At 39.1% G+C, this 22,418-nt stretch overlaps 1 protein-coding gene across 1 annotated transcript; it reads right to left on the bottom strand.

Moving 5' to 3' along the window:
• Window positions 1-94: 94 nt before the first annotated feature.
• PPP2CB (protein phosphatase 2 catalytic subunit beta) lies at window positions 95-13,224 on the bottom strand. Its single transcript, XM_058168694.1, has 7 exons — window positions 12,855-13,224; window positions 7,532-7,741; window positions 7,259-7,432; window positions 6,454-6,543; window positions 6,094-6,255; window positions 2,340-2,458; window positions 95-777 (listed from the first exon to the last, which is right to left on the bottom strand). Exons 1-7 carry the CDS (start codon window positions 12,954-12,956, stop codon window positions 705-707), a joined length of 930 nt encoding a protein of 309 aa, XP_058024677.1. The 5' UTR covers window positions 12,957-13,224; the 3' UTR covers window positions 95-704.
• Between the last annotated feature and the right edge of the window lie 9,194 nt (window positions 13,225-22,418).

Raw genomic sequence — 22,418 nt, 5'->3', positions numbered from 1 at the left:
GAGTGGTAATATCCCAAGTTCTTCCAATTTCCAGTCATAATCTGTCACCTGATCGATTTTATACAACGAAGCAGATAATTATTTGCATGCATGCTAAAGAGAAACACAAACAGATAAATTATTCCATTTCAGCATATCCATCTGTTTGGAATAATGATCTGCAGATTTATTTGTTCAAATACATCAATAAGATGCAAGCACTTTCATGACAAATATACAGAAAAAAGGGATCAACACAGAACAGTAACCTAGTTTAAATGGAAAGAAAGCTTATGACAATATACTCCCAAGAGATTTCTTTTCTCCAGTTAAGTTACTTATGTCAATAAAATAGAGGGCAATAGGCTTAAGAGGGACATTAGTTTGTACATTTTCATTAAACTTCAAAATGTTAATACATGCCAGTTGAACACTACAACTAAAATGTACATATAAGCAAGAAAGGGAGAAATTAGTTACCTCTTCTCTCTGAACAGTCCAGTTACTACAGTTACAGCAGGCAAACTGGCTGTTGGATTGACTGATAAAAGGTTTAGTTTGTGAAGTCAGTCTTACGTTGTGCTCAAAACTGCTCATCCTCATTCTGGCACAGTTTGGTCCATAAAGAGGCTTTTAGGCTGAGACAGACCTCAACTTATCAAATAAATTGTTGCTTTAAAAAAAAGCCAAGTATACTAGTACTGCTGAAGGCCAGGCTGAGATGTTTATAGGAAGTAGTCTGGGGTACGCCGAGTAACATGAGGCTCTCCACGGCGAGGTGCTGGATCAAACTGAAGGCTGTGGAAAGAAAACAAAACCACTTCCTTTACCTTTAACTGATTATGAATGTATAAACTTGTTTATATGTGATTCTCAACTTGTAAAGGATATTAATATTGATGTTACTATTTATGTAATCTATATGCATATGACCAAGTCAAAATACGTTTTAAGAGCTAAGAGGGGTGGTTGGGGTTTTTTTTGAGTAAAAAGATGCCGTACCATAAACAAGTGATGTTTGAGAAGGAGTTCTCTGGAGAAGTGCAGGAAGACAACAAGTAATACTGACATCTGAAATATTTCTATCAGGTTTTGAGCAAACAGGGTGTTTAAGAGTGGGTGGGTAGGCAACAACTGGCATCTCGGACAAGCACTTACCATTCCAAGCTTAAAATCACCTAGATCCTTAGAAAAAACAGGCTGAAATCCAGCTATTTTACCTGAGCTTAGGATGTTGTGGGGAAGGGACATATACAGCTTGTTTTCAGGTTCTCTACTATATTTTGGGCTACTTACAACAGGACTAAATACTAAACACTGCATTAATAGAAACTTTGATTTGTAATACAATCAAAAGAAAATATTTTGTACTAACTGAATGAAACAAAAGGTACAATTTAAAAAAAAATTAAATTACTTTTTATATTACTCTAAAATTAGATTATCAGAGAGATCCAACCTAGAACTAAGGAGAAATTTCTGAACAGTGAGAACAATTAACCAGTGGAGCAGTTTGCCTTCAGAAGTTGTAGGTGCTCCATCACTGGAGGCTTTTAAGAAGAGACTGGACAACCACTTGTCTGGAATGGTATAGGACAGTGTTGGCGAACCTATGGCACGTGCGCCGGAAGTGGCACGCGAAACCGTCCCGTGCCGAATGCGCAGCCTCGCCGGCTCGTCGCGTTCCTGCACTCAAACATGTGCCGGCCAACTGGCCGTTGCACATGCAGTACCAGCGGACCTGGGAAGTGTGGCAGTCCATCGCGCATGCGGGAGCCGGCACCCGGCCTTCTGGGTTGACGTAGCGCACATGCGTGATGGATCGCCGCACTTCTGGGGTCACTGGCACCGGGCGTTTGAGTGCACGAACATGAGAGGAAACAGTGAGGCCGCGCATTCAGCACAGGACGGTTTCACGTGTCACTTCCAGCACGTGGGCCGGCACGCAAGAACGCAAAAGGTTCGCCACACTGGTATAGGATCTTAGGAGTTGGATTAAAAGAACTCCAAGGTCTGTTCCAATTCTGTTCTTTTAAGCTCTAGTGAGTCTTACTTTAAAAAGGTTGTCTTGTCTAATCAGAACTATGTGAAAAAACCAGCAAATTTCCGATCATGTGTTCTCAATTCTATCATGTTTTTCACAAACTCTGTTCATATAACATATTCAACCAGTTTAGTTAAAAACCTAATAACTATTTGTGCACAACCCATGCTAAATTTGTATTTACCTTAGTTCATTTGGTTTGATTTTTCTATGGCAAAATTACAACCTACCAAGTTAATTTATGGCTCACGTTAGAAAAATTACAATCTTACTTTTCTGCTAAAATGTATATTTTGTTAAAACTGAAGGTTCTTACAAGGAATATTTTAAAGTGTCATCTAGTTCCATGATAGCAGCCTGATTTCCACAACGGTAACAGTAATTAGGTGCGCTAAAAATAGTGACTACATTTCGATCATGGCACCAGTTGTAGCCCTGTAATGGGAGAAAAATAGTTTCAATATAACAAGATACATGACTTAACTAAGAGACAAATGTCTTGTTTTATCTTTTGCAAATGCGTTTTACTGAAATGTAATGACGTTGATAGTGAATTTAATGCACTCAGAGATGAAAAATCTTAATCGTCTTCCACAAAATTATTTAAAATATTACCCTTAGATCTTAATATCATAAACCTTTGACTTATGTTTGTATTGTGAAGAACTAAACACATCTATCTCTTAAAAAGTGTTCCAATTCACTCATTTAAAAGTTATATCAAAGTGAGACTTCATTAATGTCGGTCGCAACCAGCTCCTTGGTTCTCCGAGGAGCTGAGGGAGATGAAACGCCGGAGAAGACGCCTAGAGAGTCTCTGGAGATCCAGCCGTTCTGAGGCTGACTGGACACTAGTTAGGTCCTACAGCAGGACCTACCTAGTGGCACTGAGGGATGCGAAACGTTCCTACGTTTCCTCCCTCATTGCGTCGGCAGATAACCGCCCGGCCGCCCTGTTTCGGGTGACCCGCTCTCTCCTCCAACAGGAGGCGGAGGACCCCTACAAGGGCGTGCCGAGGAGTTTAACGGTTATCTATACGATAAAATCGTTCAGCTTCGGGACGGATTGGATCAAAATTGGGTAGATCCAGGCGAGGGTTCCGAGACCCGTCTTGTTGAGGTGGTTTGGGATGATTTTGATCCTGTGACTCCCGAGGACATGGACAGGTTGCTGGATAGGCTGAATGCCACCACATGTTTACTGGATCCGTGCCCCTCCTGGTTAGTACTGGCTACTCAGGAGGTGACACGAGGCTGGCTCCGGGGGATTACAAATGCTTCTTGGCGGGAGAGGGTCTTTCCCGCTGCCTTGAAAGAGGCAGTGGTGAGACCCCTCCTCAAGAAGCCTTCCCTGGACCCAGCTGTTTTAGGGAATTACCGGCCAGTCTCCAATCTTCGCTTCACAGCGAAGGTTGTAGAGAGTGTGGTGGCATGTCAGCTACCCCAGTACCTGGATGAAGCTGTCTATCTAGACCCGTTCCAGTCCGGCTTCCGACCCGGGTACAGCACGGAGACAGCTTTGGTCGCACTGGTGGATGATTTCTGGAGGGCCAGGGATAAGGGTTACTCCTCTGCCCTGGTCCTATTAGACCTCTCAGCGGCTTTTGATACCATCGACCATGGTATCCTGCTGCGCCGGTTGGAGGGGTTGGGAGTGGGAGGCACCATTTATCGGTGGTTCTCCTCCTACCTCTCTGACCGGACGCAGACAGTGTTGACAGGGGGGCAGAGATCGACTCCAAGGTGCCTCATGTGTGGGGTGCCGCAGGGGTCGATTCTCTCACCCCTCCTGTTCAACATCTATATGAAGCCGCTGGGTGAGATCATCAGTGGCTTTGGGGTGAGATACCAACTGTACGCTGATGACACTCAGCTGTACTTTTCCACCCCGGGCCACCCCAGTGAAGCTGTCGAAGTGCTGTCCCGGTGTTTGGAAGCCGTACGGGTCTGGATGGGGAGGAACAGACTCAAACTTAATCCCTCCAAGACGGAGTGGCTGTGGATGCCAGCACCTCGGTACAGTCAGCTGCAGATGCAGCTGTCTGTCGGGGGTGAGTCATTGGCCCCGATGGAGAAGGTACGCAACTTGGGCGTGCTCCTGAATGATCGGTTGTCCTTTGAAGATCATTTGGTGACCGTCTCCAGGAGAGCTTTTTATCAGGTTCGCCTGATCCGCCTGGACCGGGATGCCTTATGCACGGTCACTCACGCTCTTGTGACCTCTCGCCTGGACTACTGCAATGCTCTCTACATGGGGCTCCCCTTGAAGAGCACCCGGAGACTTCAGCTAGTTCAGAATGCGGCTGCGCGGGTTATTGAGGGAGCGGTTCGAAGCTCCCACGTAACACCTATCCTGCGCAGACTGCACTGGCTATGTTGTGTCTTGCCCGCCCTCAGAGCAGCCGGGGCCTTCTTATCTGCTCCCGAACACGGAGGAATGTATGCCTCCCGGCCCCAGTCCTGGCTCCATGCCCAGACAAACTGCAGAAGAAGGAGCACCTCCCTGCCCCAGCCCTGACTCCATGCCCAGGCAAACGGAGCAGCTAGACCCCTCCCCCTCCTCCACAGCATGTGAGCCTGAGGAGGGTTTATTACCAACAGCTGATTGGAGTGATCCTCGCATCAGAAGATTGGATAGGCGGAGGCAACAGAAGGAAGGGAGGGGCAGGCCTTAATGAGTGCTGAGTCATGGAGCCACACCCCATGGCCTATATAAAGGATCTACTTTCTGGCAGTCTCTGAGTCAGGCAAAAGTCGAACTTATCTTGCTGAAGTCACTTACTGGTCTCCTGCCTGCTCTGAGGACTTTGCTAGGATTTTGGGCAGAGCTGCAGAGGCAAGCCTGATTCGGATTTCCCTGACCCGGCCGTCAGCGGAGGAGTGGGACACGACAGGCTACCTGTTGTTTTCCGGGTGCGCTTCAAGGTATTGATTACCACCTTTAAAGTGCTCCATGGCTTAGGACCGGGCTATCTACGGGACCGTCTATTGCCGGCTTCTATCTCCCATCGTCCGGTGCGTTCCCACAGAGAGGGACTCCTCAGGGTGCCATCAGCCAAACAGTGTCGACTGGCGGCCCCCAGGGGGAGGGCCTTCTCTGTGGGGGCTCCGACCCTGTGGAACGAACTTCCCCTCGGACTCCGATTACTACCCGACCTTAGGACCTTTCGCCGCGAACTTAAAACCTATTTATTTTGTATGGCTGGACTAGCTTGATTTTTATCCTTAAATTTTAATTGAATTCGATGGGCTTTTAAATTTTTGTAATTTTATGGGGGTTTAAGTTATTTTAATATTTGGGCTAATTTAAATCAGTTTTTTAAGGGTTGTTTTAATTATTATGTGTATCTGTTTTTTATCTGCCTGTTCACCGCCCTGAGTCCTTCGGGAGAAGGGCGGTATACAAATTAAAATATTCATTCATATTCATTAATATAATTAGAATTGCAGAGATATTACAGGAGTGACTGATGAAAGAATTTTACAAAGTCTGAAGAGGAGACTGGATTAATTACCGTATTTTTCAGAGTATAAGACGCACTGGAGTATAAGATGCAGCTTAGTTTTTGGGGAGAAAAATAGAGGAAAAAAATCTGCCTACCAGATATTCATCTGGCTAGCGTCCTTAGTCGGGTCAGCTTCAGAACATTAGTTTGCTGGTTTTTATCCCCTGCTTGGGGATAAAAAACAGCTTCTAAAGCACAACTGATCTTTGGAGAAAGAAGCAATGAGAAAAGCAGGCGAACCACGGAGATCACTCGCTAGCTCCTCATTAGGGCTGAAAAAAGCTTCGAAAAAGCTACATACATTCGGAGTATAAGATGTACCCAAATTTTCAGCCTCTTTTAGAAGGGAAAAAATTGTGTCTTATATTCCAAAAAATACAGTATGCTACAAGACTACCATACAGGACTAAGGAAAGGCATGGCTGCTGAAAGGTGCAACTGTGCCAGATCTGAAACACCTTTGACATTTCAGATTTACGTAAACGTACTTCCTTCATATAAACTTTTTTTGCTCAAAGATAAGGCACTTTGAATTCTCAACTGATTGGTACAACATAATTTTACCTCCATTACAAGTTGATGAGCCCGAGACACCAATGTAAGTCCATTGGCATGGTTAAATGTTTCAGAAATATCCTGACCAAATGTGTAGCCTGCACCACGTGGAGAGATCCCCCAACCACCACGATCATCTGGATCTGACCATAACAGATCACACATTGGACCCTATTTAAAAATGGAAAAAATAGTTTGTACACATGTATATAATTTCAATATATGAGAACAGTAGTAGCTGCTTTTATGTTAATTTTAGCTTCTTCAATTCTAAAAATTTGATAATTTGCTTTAACATTCTAAAATTTAAGTTCTTCAGCAAAAGGAAAAATACCATAATCTCCATAAAAGGATTTCTATTAATGTTACCTCATGTGGAACTTCCTGCAAACGATCAAGTGCTCTAATATGATCCAGTGTATCTATAGAAGGCGAAAGACCTCCATGGAGACAGAAGATCTAAAAAGAGAAAAGATCAAATTATACATATGCAGGCAGAATCTACTTTATACCTTTACTTCTTGATTATTTTTTAAGGCCACCGAATTAAGACAGTGCGACTCTGAGTAGACTTCCCTCTTCCTAGCATACCAATAAGACAATTTTTACTTTGATTTGGATTATCTAAATCTTAATGTCAAGTTATTGACACTGGATAATTGTAGTTTAGCTTAGTAGACACTGACTTTAAAATTCATAACATTGTTTTTTTTATCTCTAACCCCCATTATATTTCACAGCTGTTCAGTTTAAGTACACAGTACAGTATAGTTAAAATTAGTACAGCTTCTGATCTTCCTGGGTATTCAAAATTTTAAGTTAAAATAGCACATTTTATTTAGACTAATATTTTAAAATATTCTTCTGAATGTTAACTCTTTATTGTGTATAAATGTATTGTGAAAGTGTATATGGACATTTTCATTTAATAACATGAATTGAGAATGTGAAATCTGAGGCATCAGGCAGTTATACTACCATTAGACAATTGTTATACTAACTTTCACATATCTGCATCTTCCTCGAGAAAAATTTCCAAAAATAACAAAAAAGACAATACTAGGTACTCATTTATTTTTCAAAGATAATCATATAAATTACATTATTTTATCAAATGATCAAACTTTATTTAATGAAACCTAATGAGACCACATAGCTGCATAACATTACTTACCTGCCCATCTACTAGAGCTGTAAGAGGAAGATAATCAAACAAATCTGTGAAATATTTCCAAACATTGGCATTTCCATATTTCCGCAGACATTCATCATAAAAGCCATATACTTGTGTAATTTGTCTGCTTTCATGGTTGCCTCTTAGAATTGTAATGCGTTCTGGGTAGCGCACCTAATCACAGAGAATAAACAGACATTGTAATAATCCATCCATATAATTGGTTACAACATTACAGATAGGCTTCTAATAACCGCAGTTTTATAAACTCACCTTTAATGCCACAAGAAGTGTCACAGTTTCCACTGAGTAATAGCCTCTGTCAACATAATCTCCCATGAATAGATAGTTTGTATCTGGCGATTTCCCACCAATTCTAAAAAGCTCCATAAGATCGTGGAATTGCCCATGGACATCCCCACACACTGTGACAGGGCAACGAACCTCCTGAACATTTGATTCTTTTGTTAGTATCTCTTTAGCCTAATAAAGAGGAAAAAACATACAAACAGCTGATCAGCTGGGAAACCTGCCTAAATTAGATTTACAATTAAACAAACTTCAAGAAAAATTCCCAACAGAAATGTTATGATATTTCTGTGACTTCATGTTACAGGGATTCAAAATCCTATTCAGCCTCAACTATACTCATAATTTTGCTCACTCAATTGTTTCCCTCCAATCTCATTTTCTTACCTGTAACTAGCAATTAAGGTAGTCTAATAAAATTAAGAGAATGAAAGTCAACTCCAAATCTCATCCAGGAAATGCTCAATCTTACATATTGGAAAAAAGAACCCAAACACTAAGTACATACTTGATGGACATTACCTTGCAGGTGACCCCCACCCTGTTAAAGACCTTGGAGTTTTCATATCAAATGATCTAAGTGCCAAAGCCCACTGCAACTACATAGCAAAAAAGGCTCTAAGAGTTGTAAACCTAATCTTGCGTAGCTTCTTTTCCAAAAACACTACCCTACTAACCAGAGCATATAAAACATTTGCTAGACCAATTCTAGAATACAGCTCGCCTGTCTGGAACCCTCACCACATTTCTGACATCAATACAATTGAGCATGTCCAGAAATATTTTACAAGAGTTCTCCACTCCTCTGAATACAACCAAATACCTTATGCCACCAGACTTGAAATCCTAGCCTTAGAAAACTTGGAACTCCGTCGCCTGCGACAAGATCTAAGCAGCCTTGGGGGGCCCCTGTGCTAATTGTACAGGTATTTGATGTGATCTTGCTTAGCTTCACCTGCTGCTTCCTGTTTGTTAGGAAGCTTGTGATCCACTTACAAGTCTGTTCCAGTACCTGTAGCTGGTTTAGCTTAGTTAGAAGAATGTCTGGAATGATGGTATTGAATGCTGAACTAAAGTCTACAAAAAGGACCCTTGCATAGGTCTTTGGAGACTCGATGTTGTAGGATGTAGTGCAGAGCCATATTTTTTTTTGAAAACATTTTTTTTGAAAACCTATGCTTTATAAATCTAATACAGGGGTGTCAAACCCGCATCCTCATGGCATTATCATGTGACATATAAGGACTTTTCCCCTCTTCGCTAAACCGGGAGTGGCTGTGGCCAATGTGTGACATATCCGGCCCACACATGGGCTGCAAGTTTGACAGCCCTGATCTAATAAGTCACTGATAGGTCTTCACATATAATATTACTTAAATGAATGTAATATCTAAAGTTAGCATTATACTGCATGTAATTTTTATTTTTCTTAGTTTAGAAAAAGGGCACATTATTACACATTTTAGAAATTGTATAAAATAACAGTACAATATAGTTCTGTTGCATAAACCTTAAATATTACATGATTTGTATATCTAGTAATGTACCAATTCTTATTGGAAAATAATTACATTGTAATTAAATATTACATAATTACATTTTTACTATTAGGTCTTAACTTAGATGATTTATTTTTAATTAATATTAAATGGTGAAAGCATTTTATGTCATTAGACATAAGGGAATTGTTTTAATTAAGTGCTTACCTAATATTTCTACAAATTTAATAGAAACATTTTTCAACACCACTAGTAATTATGTATTGTGAAAGTGGTTCTCTATTTTTCAAATTTATGACTGGAAATCTGAAATGAATACCTATGTGACTGGCAAAGGAACTCTATGTAAACATGAAATATCTCTGTCTTAATACATCTATACATAGAATGAGAAACATACCATGATATTAATAATTTAAAAAATAAAAGACAATTTAAAATTTAAAAAATCAATTTAATTGAAACAGAATTTTAAATAAGAATTTTTGTTTACTTTGTAAACCCCTAGGGCTACGCTGAAACTTTTGCATGTAATAGAGTATACCAGAAGGGGCTTCATTCAATTCTCAATCCTTCCATAATGCAATTAGTCATTGACTTAAAATCACAACTGAGCCCAAAATTTCCATTGGTAAGCAAGACTGTTAAGTGAGTTTTGCCCCATTTTACAACCCTCTTGCCATAGCTGTTAAGTGAAATACTATAATTGTTAAGTTACAGTTAAGTTACAGTCAAGTAAATCTGGCTTCCCCATTGACTGCTTATCAGAAGATTACAAAAGGTGATCACATGAGCTCAGGACACAGCAACTGTCATAAATATATGCCAGTTGCCAAATATCCAAATTTTAATCACATAACCATGGGGATGCTGCAGTGGATGCAAGTGTGAAAAATGATCATAAGTCGCTTTTTCAGAGCCACTGTTAACTTTGAATGGTCAGTAAATGAACGTTTGCAAGTCAAGGACTACCTAATATTAATCTAACATTGTTAGTCTGTATCAGTTAAATTTTTGGTTATTCTTCTTTTGCTAGAAATGGCTAAAAAAATACTATTCCAATACTGCAAAGATCAAACAGGCAGAAAAAAATAAAGGCCCAACCAGATTAGATGGAAATATATAAATTTTAAATTACACAGAAATCATCTGCATAACTTGAAAGTTTACATGTTTCTATTTCAAATATTACTAGTTCATGTTCATTCCTTTTTTTGGCAGCAAAGTAACAACTGCTGCATTTATACAGGTAATCCTTGACTTATGCTCACAATTGAGCCTGGAATTTGTAAGTTGTTGCAGTTGTAAGTAGAGTCACCATTCAACCGGACTCAATTTTACAACTGTTTTTTATGACAATGGTAGTCATAAGTCAAAATGCAGCTGATCTAATGGCATTTTTTTGCCAGAAACTGCAAAAAAAATTATAAAACACCATCATGTGGTACTGTAATAAACCAGACAGTTGCCAAGCACCTGAAATGCAATCTGAGTGTGGCGGTGGTTTGGCAGTCATAACTTCAACAGGTCATAAGTTAATTTTTTCAAATCTGTTATAACTCTGAACAGCAGTTAAGCAACTGGTTGTAAAACAAGGACTACCTAAGACTCAAATTGAAACTACCAACTTCCAAATATTTTTACCTTTAATAGTGACAATGCCACTATTTCATATGGCTTGCTCTGTTATAAAGAGCCCCATGTAAATTATGCTTCATTTCACAGTTCAAGGCTCTATCTTAGAGCAGAAGCTTTTGCAAAAAAAGGTGGTCTATCAGGTCCTATGGAGATTTAATTATTTATTAGGACCAAACAGTATTTTCAATACTGTTCAATACATTCTGGGTATAAGAAGCTTTTTTAGAGTCAAAGGCTGAAAATAACAGACTGAGGTGGTTGTAAAACAGAGTAAAGATACCTTTTTGAAGGTTTGGTACCTTAACTAAAAAGGAATATCTTCAAACAGTTTTAATCAACTTTCAACTGTTTTAATCAAACAGTTTTAATCAACTTTAAGCAACTATGTGTATATAGAAGTTGAATATATAGTTTTCTTTTCTTTTTTTCTTTTATTTCAATTTTTATACCGCCCTTCTCCCGAAGGACTCAGGGCGGTGTACAGCCATATAAAATCCACAATATAAACATTAAAACAAGATTAAAACAAAACATATTACTGGGTGACCGAAATATAAAACAATTTAACAACCTTGAAATATAAATAATCCCAATTAAAATTCAATAAAACTTTTAACCTAGTCCCGCTTGAATAAATAAATGTGTACATAGAAGAAAAAAACCCCAATGTAACTGGGGTATCACATACCTACCTTTAATAACAATATGAAGAAATTCAAAGCTTTCATGACTTCTATACTAAATACATGCCCAAACTACAACTCAGCTCAGGGACACCTTAAGAAATTTAGTGTGTAAATTGTTAACATAAGACATATTTTGATTCTGATCTGCTTGAAAAAATCATAAACCAGACTGCTTTATTATGTTCAAACTGAGGGAGAATGTAAAAATGTATGTTTTAGTCTCTTCATGGTTATTCCACATATGGGAAACGTACAAATATGTATCTACTGCACTTTTTGTTGAGAAAAACTCTGAGTTCTTCAAGCGAAATAACCTAACTAGAACAGAGAAAGCTACATTAGTTGAGATCTCAATAAAAGGAATTTTATTTACCACTGGCAACTAAAAGGAGTATAATTCTGACTAAAAATTCTTTAAATGTACTGGGTCCTATGTATGCCTCATCTTCATAGAAGATGGGAATGTTACACAAATGAAGATAACTGAATCATCAAAGGCCACCAAGTACACAACCACTATACCATGTTAATCTTTTAGTAGCGCTAGCTATAAATAAAACATGTATTGTGGTGCTTGTAGTTTGTGTAAATAAGAATTGTGTGTTTAAACAAAGTAAAATCTGTGAATCTTCAGTGTTTTAAATACATGTAGGGGTAAAAATAAAGGGAAGAGAAGTAATCCAGAGGCATTATTATCAACTTTTCACAACCTGTTTTCCAACTCCATATTTAATTAAAATAATGTTAAACTCTTCCTGGATACTCATTATTTTATTATGGTGCAGGAAGTCCCTGGAGAGTGTTCTATTTATCTTTCTCCAATAAATGTCAGGGCTGTATATAAATCAGAAATAAAAAGCAAACAAGCGAGAGTAGACAAATGAGATTTTGAAGAGCTATACCTGGGGTTTTTTTATGTGTTTTGCCTTCTATACCACAGACTACTTTCATCCTGCCTGACCTTGAGTCTCCCCTGGCAAAACAGAAATGCAAAGCCTCCCCATGTCCATCTTCGCTGATCACAAGACAAAATCTCAGAGACAAGATTCTAAGGACAATTAAGGCTACAAAAACATTCTCAGGAAGACAACGGCTACGATGTGCGCATTTTTTTAAAAAAATTAAAAGCAGAGGAGGAAAGTACCGTCTGAGAACGATTCTCAGGCTTTCCTTTAAGATAGATGGATGGGTTTTCTTGATAAAATCATTTTGTTCAGAAAATTGTCTCCGTCTTTAGTCGTCTTGGAACTGCTGCCTTGGCTCTCGGAGCCTGTTCTACGGTATCCTGAGGCTACCATCAGAAAGAAACAAACCAACGCCTTTTCTGAAGCAATTCTCGGCCTCTTTTTCTTTTTCCACCCTTCCCTCCCATAGACGGTTTTCGGATAGGAAAACGAGCGAGGGGTCCAGCGCGAAGTGGACCCCAACCAAGAGGCCGGTTTCCCCCTTCCGCGTCTCACCCACCTTCTCGCACAGGGTCCGCACTTGGCTCTCGCTCAGCTGCTTGCACTCGTTGAGCTGCTCGATCCATTGGTCCAACTCCTTGGTAAAGCTCTTGTCCTCCATGCCGGCCCGCCGCCTGCCGCCAGCTCAGTTTCGAGGAAGGAGAGCGCTCGGCGGCGCGGCCAGGGCGGCGTGCTTCGGGGAGGCCCAAAAGCGGCAAGAGGGAGACGGAGGGGAAGGGAAGGCCGCCGCCGCCGTGGCGCCGAAGGGAGGAAAAGGGGAGGGACCAACGGGCAGAGAGGCCCAACCGCCCTTCTCGACAGGGCGCGCGAGAGCCTAGGCCTCCCTCCTTCTTTCTCCGGCACCGTATAATGGCGGACGCCGACGGTCACGGCATTGCGCACTTCCGCTTTACGCCTCACGTAAAAAGGGTGAGAGCGCCCCCTTCCAGCCGGAGGACTCAACTCTTGTAGATAGAACATTCGAACCGAGGGCCGCCCCTGGTCGGCAAAAGGAATACCCAATTTATTAATAATTCAGGTAGTAAGTGGGTGGAAGTCACTTTTCCAACCAGTTTCTGAAGCATAAATAGCCCTATCATATAGCAGTAGGAACAAAGGGAAAATAGAAAGTGAAAGTACAGCTAGTCCTCGACTTAGTGACCGAAGTTATAATTGCCTGAAAAGTTATCTATGACCGTTTTTCATACTTAAGACTGTTGTAGCATCCCCATGGTCACATTATTTACATTTGGATGCTTAACAACTGGTTCACATTTATGACTTGCAGTGACCTGTGGTCATGTGGATTACTTTTGAGACTTTCTCTCAAGCAAAGTCAATGCGGAAACCAGATTCACTTAACAACCTAATAACTGCAGTGATTCTCTTAACAAATGTGGCAAGAAAAGTCATAAAATGGGCCAAGATTCACTTAACAAATTTCTCACTTAACATAATTTTTGGGCTCAATTATGGTTGTTAGTTGAGGACAACCTGTAGTATCTTGGCCTTGGCTTTGGGCATCTGAATTTGTTTTCTTCAAGTTTTAGCTGAATACGTGGTTCTGTTGAAGGCATCCCATCTCTCCTGAGGATTCATTATAGTATCTTTGTATTTGAAAGCATCTTTTCCATATTGAATAGAATAGAATTTTTTATTGGCCAAGTAAGGAATTTGTCTTTGTGCATATGCTCTCAGTGTACATAAAAGATACCTTCATCAAAGTACAACACTTACAACACTTAATGATAGTCATAGGGTACAAATTTAACACTTAATAATACAACATTTAATGATAGTCATAGGCAGGGGTGAAATCTAAAAATTTTCCCTACCGGTTCTTTGGGCGTGGCTTAATTGGTGGGCGTGGTTTGGTGGTCAGATGACTGAGTGGGCATGGCCAATAACAATAAATAATAAAAATAATAAAGTATAAAAAACAATAAGAGGTATCAAAAACCAACTTTCACACTTTACACACACACAACACAACACAACACAACACAACTGACTCACACAGCCACAAAAAGCTCAAAAACCAACTTAACACACACACACACACTCACAAAATGCCATATACAGCTTTCTGAGATTTTGGGTGTTTGTGTAGTTAGAATGAAACACTACAGAAACACACCAAATCTCAGAAAGCTGCACAAATATTTTATTATTTTATTTTATTTTATTGTGGACTTCAAATCCCAGAGTTCCTCAGCCAGCAAAGCAGGAAGTCAAAGTAAGCTTCTTTTTTTTTTCTTCAGTAGCTGAAGAAAACATGCCGTTGCCAGCCCGAAAGAGCAGTAATTATAGGTAAGTGAGGAGGGGAAATTGGCTGGGCTTGGGTGGGGGTTCTTGTAAGTGGGGGCTGTTAAAAAGTGAGTTTAAAAGTCTGTGAGGATCAGGAAACTCCTCTGGGATCGCCAGAGGAGGCTTTTAAAACCTCGGGTTTTTTTCTTTTTTCTTTTCCCCTTCGGCTGAAGAGGGTTTTTTTAAAAAAAACTTTTAAAGTGTTCTGATGATCTCTGCTCAGCCCCGCGATCATCAGAGGGTTTTTTTTCGACTTTTCAAGGCATGTTTCAGCTGAAGAAAAACTTTTAAAAGTTAAAAAAAAACCTCTGCTGATGGTGCGGCTCAGCAGAGGCAGAGGGGCGGGGCCAGGGATTTTTGCTACCAGTCCTCCGAACCAGCAGCTGCCATCGCTACCTAGTCGAGAGAGCCGGTGCGAACCGGGAGCATTTCACCCCTGGTCATAGGGTACAAATCAGCAATCAGAAAATAATATCAATATAAATCATAAGAATACAAGCAAACAAAGTTACAGTCATACAGTCGTAAGTGGAAGGAGAGGGTGATGGGAATGATGAGAAGATTAATAGTAGTGCAGATTTAGTAATTAGTTTGACAATGTTGAGGGAATTATTTGTTTAGTAGAGTGATGGCGTTTGGGAAGAAGCTGTTCTTATGTTAATTATTTAACTGGATGTAACCTAATTCGTACTTGGAGAGAAGTTCATCAGCAAAGATTAGTTTGAGGAAGTTGGTTCAAAAACACATTGGTAGAAACATACATTAATGTATTATTGATATCACCAGGAGCCAGGCTCAGCTTAGCTTTTTAGTAGCGATGCTGCAGTGCTGATTTGTATTAATTTTATTAATAACTAAGATTTTTCAGAAGTACTTAGCCAGGTAGATTCCAACCTATGCTCATTCAAATTTTTTCCTAAACAGAAACAAACAAAAATACTGCGTTGCTTACAACTTTATTAACGTAATTTCATATCGCAGCCAGTCTGGGGCCATTTACAGATTTGATAAGCATTCCATCTACCTCTTCAAATAATTAATGGAAATATTGAATACCAGGCCCAGGATCAAAATCTATAGCACCTACTTAAAACTCACAGAGTTTTAAGACTCACTGAGTGACACTGAAGCAGTAGGTGTGAGCTTAAATGGACTCCAGAGGATGCTAAAGGACAGGAAGTTGCCCAATATCAGAATTTTAATCATGTGATCATGGGAATGCAGAGAGAGTAATAAGTGTGAAAAATGGTCATTAGTCACTTTTTTCAGTGCCGTTGTAACTTTGGTAACTAAACAAACTGTTCTAATTTGAGGACTACCTGTATTTACTTTGTTAGTTGCATTTTCTATAACCATTGGCAGTCTTTTTTGCACCATGGCTTAGTTAAATCTCAGGGAAAAACATTATTGGATTGCCTCAGATCAAGAAATGGGGATAACTAGAATGATTGTGTGAAACAAAAAAATATCACTCCAGGCAAAGCATTCATTTTTATCACAGAAATTTTCTCCAACAATGAAAATTGCAGTGTTTCCCACCTTAACACATATTTCTTTTAGCTTCATTCCATATCTTAACATAATTTATTTACTTATTAATCAAATTTATATAGCTGCCCATCTCACCAAAGGTACCTCTGGGTGGCACACAACAAATGGATAAAATCACATATACAAAACAAATATAAACAATTTATAACGACTTACGTTTTGCCTTTGTCATTGTGATACTGAGCTAGATTACTTTGTCTCCATCTTAAAACCTGTTTTCTTTATTCTTTTTGATCGTCTAATTTATGTTTTATTAACATCTTTGTCTTCTGATTATTAATCTTAAAATCTGCTAGCATAAAAAAACTCTTAATTTTTCCATTGAAGCCTTTAATCCCTTTAATGGATCCTTAAGAATCAATCGCAAATCATCAGCCAATGCCCTATAAGTTTCTTTATTAATTTTACTTTCGCAAATATTTCATTTTTAACGTCTTCATTCAATATTTCAAAAACTAAAATAAACAGCAGAACAGGCAACAGGCATTCCCTGTCTTGTCTCTTTTTATATTTCACATGATTTTTATAGCCCTCCATTAACAATTATTTGTGTGAATATCAATCTTACCCATTTTATAAAATTCATTCCAAAATTCATATCTTCCAAAACTTTAAGTAGGAAAGCCCAGTTCAAATTGTCAAAGGCCTTCATTATGTCTAAAAAAAATGAATGTGGCTTGTTTTTCATTGTGTTGCTCCATGTACTCCAAAATGTCCAACACGTTTCTTATATTAGCTTTTAACAGTGTTTTAGGTAAAAACTCACATGGAACCTCAAACATAAATCCCTGCAAAAATATATTCAATCTCTCAACCAAAATAGTTGTATAGTCATTATTCAATAATGTTATCCGCTGATGCTTTCTGATTAAAGTCAAATTTTGTCCTATTTTAGACATTAATGCTATATTAGCCTCTTTTTAGCTTTCTGACATCTTTCCCTCTGTAATTCCAAATTCATCATATTTTGTAAAAGTTGCAAAAGTTCATTCTCAAAGCATTAGTTAGGAAGCTGATAATCCATCTAGTCCAGGTATCTTTCCTGTTTTAGTTTTTTTATGTATATAGTTTTGCAAACTTTATTATTATGGATCCATTCTTTTTCTATGTAACCTTTGGTAAATTTTGTTTCTTTAAATATTCATCTATTTTTCCATAAAAATTTCATGTCCTTTACAATATCCATGATTATACTTTTTGCATAACTACAGTATCTGTTATTTCAGCATCTCCCTCTTGTAATTTCAGTATCATTTTCTTTTCTTTTTCTTCTCAAAATTTATATACCAGCCACTTCCTTGGTTTATTTGCAATTTGTTTATTTTGCATAACTCATTTTTATTTCCATTTAATTCTCACTGTAGGAACTTAATTTGTTGAGAAAATGTTAAGATATTTAAATTTAGTAGCTGGAGCAGTGGGGTTGTATAATGAGCTAGAACACACAGTTGATTGGTAGCAGCTGGCTCCTGTATGAGGCAATCTATGCTGTGATTGGTTGCTATGGTTGTGGAGTGGGAGGAGGAGTTTCCCTTTTTTCCTGCCTTTTTCTACTGTGTACCCTTTATAGTGATTTACCTCATGATAGTCTAGTTTGCCATGTATACAGTTGTAAAATATATTTATATAAAACTATAAGTTCATGTCAATATCTCTGACTTCCTTTGGATACTGGCTGCGCAATTCCCTGACAAAAAGATTTTTATCTTCTTTGGAAATTTCTTTAATTTGTCTTTCATTTATCTCATCCAAAATAACTTGTGTTTTCTCTTGCCTTTTTTTTTAGTTCACTATTATGGTGCATAAATACAACATAATTGTATTTATGCAACATGAAGGCTTTGTTTGTTTGCATTCCAAATCATTCTTATCTCTCTACCATTTTCTTATTTTTAAGAAAACTGTTCTAATATTTTTTTCAAAGTTGCCCATTATTTACCCTCCATCTAGAAGATCTGAGTTTCCATTTAAAAAACAATCTGAAAAGGTCATTGGCAATATCTCTAGGAATCTTAGTTATCAAACCTCTCAGAATCCAAATCACTGTTCTAAAAAAAAAAAACCTTTTTCAGAAAAATAAGTATGTCTTTTGAAGTTCCATTTTTAGAATAGAATAGAATAGAATAGAATAGAATTGAATTTAATTTTTATTGGCCAAGTGTGATTGGACACACAAGGAATTTGTCTTGGTGCATATGCTCTCAGTGTACATAAAAGAAAAGATACGTTCATCAAGGTACAACATTTACAACACAATTGATGGTCAATATATCAATATCAATCAATATAAATCATAAGGATTGCCAGCAACAAGTTATAGTCATACAGTCATAAGTGGAAAGAGATTGGTGGTGGGAACTATGAAATGATTAATAGTAGTGCAGATTCAGTAAATAGTCTGACAGTGTTGAGGGAATTATTTGTTTAGCAGAGTGATGGCCTTCGGGAAAAAACTGTTCTTGTGTCTAGTTGTTCTGGTGTGCAGTGCTCTATAGCGTCGTTTTGAGGGTAGGAGTTGAAACAGTTTATGTCCAGGATGCGAGGGATCTGCAAATATTTTCACAGCCCTCTTCTTGATTCGTGCAGTATACAGGTCCTCAATGGAAGGCAGGTTGGTAGCAATTATTTTTTCTGCAGTTCTAATTATCCTCTGAAGTCTGTGTTTTTCTTGTTGGGTTGCAGAACCGAACCAGACAGTTATAGAGGTGCAAATGACAGACTCAATAATTCCTCTGTAGAATTGGATCAGCAGCTCTTTGGGCAGTTTGAGCTTACTGAGTTGGCGCAAAAAGAACATTTTTTGTTGTCCTTTTTTAATGATGTTTTTGATGTTAGCTGTCCATTTGAGATCTTGCAATATGATAGAACCCAGAAATTTGAAGGTTTCTACTGTTGATACTGTGTTGTCAAGTATTGTGAGAGGTGGAAGTATGGAAGGGTTTCTCCTAAAGTCTACCACCATTTCTACGGTTTTGAGTGTGTTCAGTTCCAGATTGTTTTGGTTGCACCACAAGGCTAGTCGTTCGACCTCTTGTCTTTACGCGGATTCGTCATTGTCTCGAATGAGACCAATCACTGTTGTGTCATCTGCGAACTTCAGTAGCTTAACAGATGGATCATTGGAGATGCAGTCATTGGTATACAGAGAAGAGAAGTGGGGAGAGTACACAGCCTTGGGGGGCCCCTATGCTAATTGTACAGGTATTTGATGTGATCTTGCTTAGCTTCACCTGCTGCTTCCTGTTTGTTAGGAAGTTTGTGATCCACTTACAAGTCTGTTCCGGTACCTGTAGCTGGTTTAGCTTAGTTAGAAGAATGTCTGGAATGATGGTATTGAATGCTGAACTAAAGTCTACAAAAAGGACCCTTGCATAGGTCTTTGGAGACTCAAGATGTTGTAGGATGTAGTGCAGAGCCATATTACAGCATCATCTGTTGATCTATTTGCTCGGTATGCAAATTGCAAGGGGTCTAACAGCGGATCCGTGATGGTTTTCAGGTAGGAAAGCACTAGCCTTTCAAAGGTTTTCATGACTACAGATGTTAGAGCAACTGGTCTGTAGTCATTCAGTTCCTTGATGGTGGGCTTCTTCGGCACTGGGATGATGGTAGAGCGTTTGAAGCAAGAAGGAACATAACACATCTCTAGTGATTTATTGAAAATATGGGTGAAGATGGGGGCCATTGGTCAGCACAGACTTTTAAGCAAGAAGGAGTTATCTTGTCTGGGCCTGGAGCTTTTCCTGGCTTTTGTCTGTGAAATAGGTCCTGCACTTCCTTTTCTGTGATCACTAGGGGTTGTGAACCCAATGAAATGGGGTCAGTTGTAGGAGGCTTGGCTGTTGTTGGTGTGTCTGAGATGGGGGTTGTGAAGATAGGTGGCTGTAGTTTCCTTTCAAACCTGCAGTAAAACTCATTCAGGTCATCTGCCAGTTGTTGATTACCTTCAGCCTGGGAAGGAGGTTTGCCATAGCCGGTGATATTTTTAAGAGATATTTTTTATGTCTCCATGCAGCAGCAAGCTTTAAAATATCCATCAAATTTTAAAAAATGCTTTTGATAAGAGTCTTAATTACAAGAGGGAAAGTAAAAAAAGGCTAGGTTTCCCCCTTTTTATATTTTATTTTGTTGGAAGAAATGTCCTTCTGTGTTCAGTTCCATGTGGGGAAAAAGACACTGGAAACATGGAGACTGCTTGGAAAGATGGTTTAATGGTGGACAGGATCACATGATTTGAGTTCCTGAGCAGAAAAAGGGAGGAGTTGCTGAGAGTCCCTGGGTTTTATACCCTCTCTGGCTTTGAACTTCCTGGGGCACAGGAAGATTGATTGGTTGGTTGGTTGCTGTCAGAGGTCATAGCTAGCTTCTATCATGCTTCTTCAAAATCCAAATTTTGCTTCTGTAGAGTGTCACAGAGAAAACCATATTCGTAATCTTTTTTCTTTTTGTCAGATGAAATACTTTGTATTTAATAAGTATTTTCTTAATAATTATACTTTGTTTCACTTATGATAAGTGGTTCTATTGGCATCATAAAGACCAGTATGGAACAGATTTATATGGATTCTTATGTCATATTTGTTAAAATTTAAGATGTTTCAAAATGCTGTTGTATTTGCTGCTAAAGATGATTTTAATGATCATCTATGACAAAAATTATATTAAATGACATAGAAAAAAAATCATGAAAGCAAAATTTCCCACAGCTGTAAAAACAATAAACAAAACAGATAAAAGAAGCACTGTGGCTATATTCTTATCAACTAGAATAAGGTAAAGGTAAAGGTTCCCCTCGCACATACGTGCTAGTCATTGCCGACTTTAGGGGGCGGTGCTCATCTCTGTTTCAAAGCCAAAGAGCCAGCGCTGTCTGAAGACGTCTCCATGATCATGTGGCCGGCATGACTCAATGCCAAAGGCGCACAGAACTCTGTTACCTTCCCATCAAAGGTGGTCCCTATTTTTTCTACTTGCATTTTTATGTGCTTTCAAAACTGCTAGGTTGGCAGAAGCTGGGACAAGTAACAGGAGCTCACCCTGTTACACGGCAGCACTAGGGATTTGAACCGCCGAGCTGCCGACCTTTCAATCGACAAGCTCAACGTCCTAGCCCTTGAGCTACTGGTTCAGGGAGGTTCTCCCAAACAGGTATTAAAAAATGCTTTAAAAAAAGAAAAAAAAAAGGTTCTGACAATCAGCTGTGCCACGCGATACTCCAAACTTTTTTTTTTTTTACTATTTAAAGCATTTTTTACTATCTATTGATGGTCTGTTTTTGCTCCCAGTAGGCTTCCGTGCGGCCTGCTAGGCCAAAAACTGGGGATGGGGGGTGCTGAGAAAGAAAGAAAGAAAGAAAGAAAGAAAGAAAGAAAGAAAGAAAGACGGAGGGAGGGAGGGAGAAAGAAAGAGGGAGGGGAGAAAGAAAAAGAAAGAAAGAAAAAGAAAGGGAGGGAGGGAGGGAGGGAAAAAGGAGAGGAAGGAAGGACCACAAACTTGGCACTAGATGCAGCTTCAGAGGATACCTTGAAAGAGCACAGCAATCCAGGACTGGAATGGACCTGGAAGTCATCTAGTCCAACCCCCTGCTCCAGCAGGACATTCTGTCCCCAGCCCCAGCCACATGACTACCTAGCCACGCCCATCCAGTCACATGACATCCCCCCCACCAAGCCACGCCCACAGAACCAGTAGGAAAATTTTTTTAGATTTCACCATTGCCAGAAACATATATGTTAAATCGTTAAATAAACTAATATTTGTGCAGATTGGCAAACTGCATTCTCAGGAAGGAAGTACTTACGCATATAGACATTCCATTTACTTTCTTCTAGAACATTAAAGGAATTGTGTCAGGTGGCTTATATCTTGCAAACTGCTCTGAGGACTGCCTGCCCCTTGTACTCAATTAAAGAAATTAGATGTTGATGTTTCTTATTTTGTACATAAATGATTGTGGGGGTAGATATGCTGACATGGACTCTTTTACAAATCAACTGGGGAAAAATAATAAAGCCTATATTTAACTTTAATCATAGGAGCTGGGTAGAAAAGGGCTTAGCAAACACTTGTATACTCTGTTTATTAGAATTTATTAATACTCTGTTTATTAATTTCCCAGTTCCCAGCACGCTCAGAATGCTAAACTTGATGGTCTTTTAGGGCAACTGAACAAGATATTACAAATAATGTCTGTTTGGTTTGTCTCATCACTCTAAAGGCAATGGTT

The sequence above is a fragment of the Ahaetulla prasina genome, chromosome 2, assembly GCF_028640845.1.
Source record: "Ahaetulla prasina isolate Xishuangbanna chromosome 2, ASM2864084v1, whole genome shotgun sequence".
NCBI classification, from domain to species: domain Eukaryota; kingdom Metazoa; phylum Chordata; class Lepidosauria; order Squamata; family Colubridae; genus Ahaetulla; species Ahaetulla prasina.
Note: the sequence above shows the minus strand (reverse complement) of the source record. Positions and strands in the feature narration are given on the sequence as shown.

Bases quoted from the DNA above. Each gene is read 5' to 3' on its own strand.
- PPP2CB (XM_058168694.1), bottom strand. From the start codon at position 12,956: ATGGAGGACAAGAGCTTTACCAAGGAGTTGGACCAATGGATCGAGCAG. The intron at 7,433-7,531 runs GTGAGTTTATAA...CTCTGTGATTAG, and splicing joins CACTTCTTGTGGCATTAAAG to GTGCGCTACCCAGAACGCAT. The intron at 6,544-7,258 runs GTAAGTAATGTT...TTCTCTTTTTAG, and splicing joins CAGCTCTAGTAGATGGGCAG to ATCTTCTGTCTCCATGGAGG.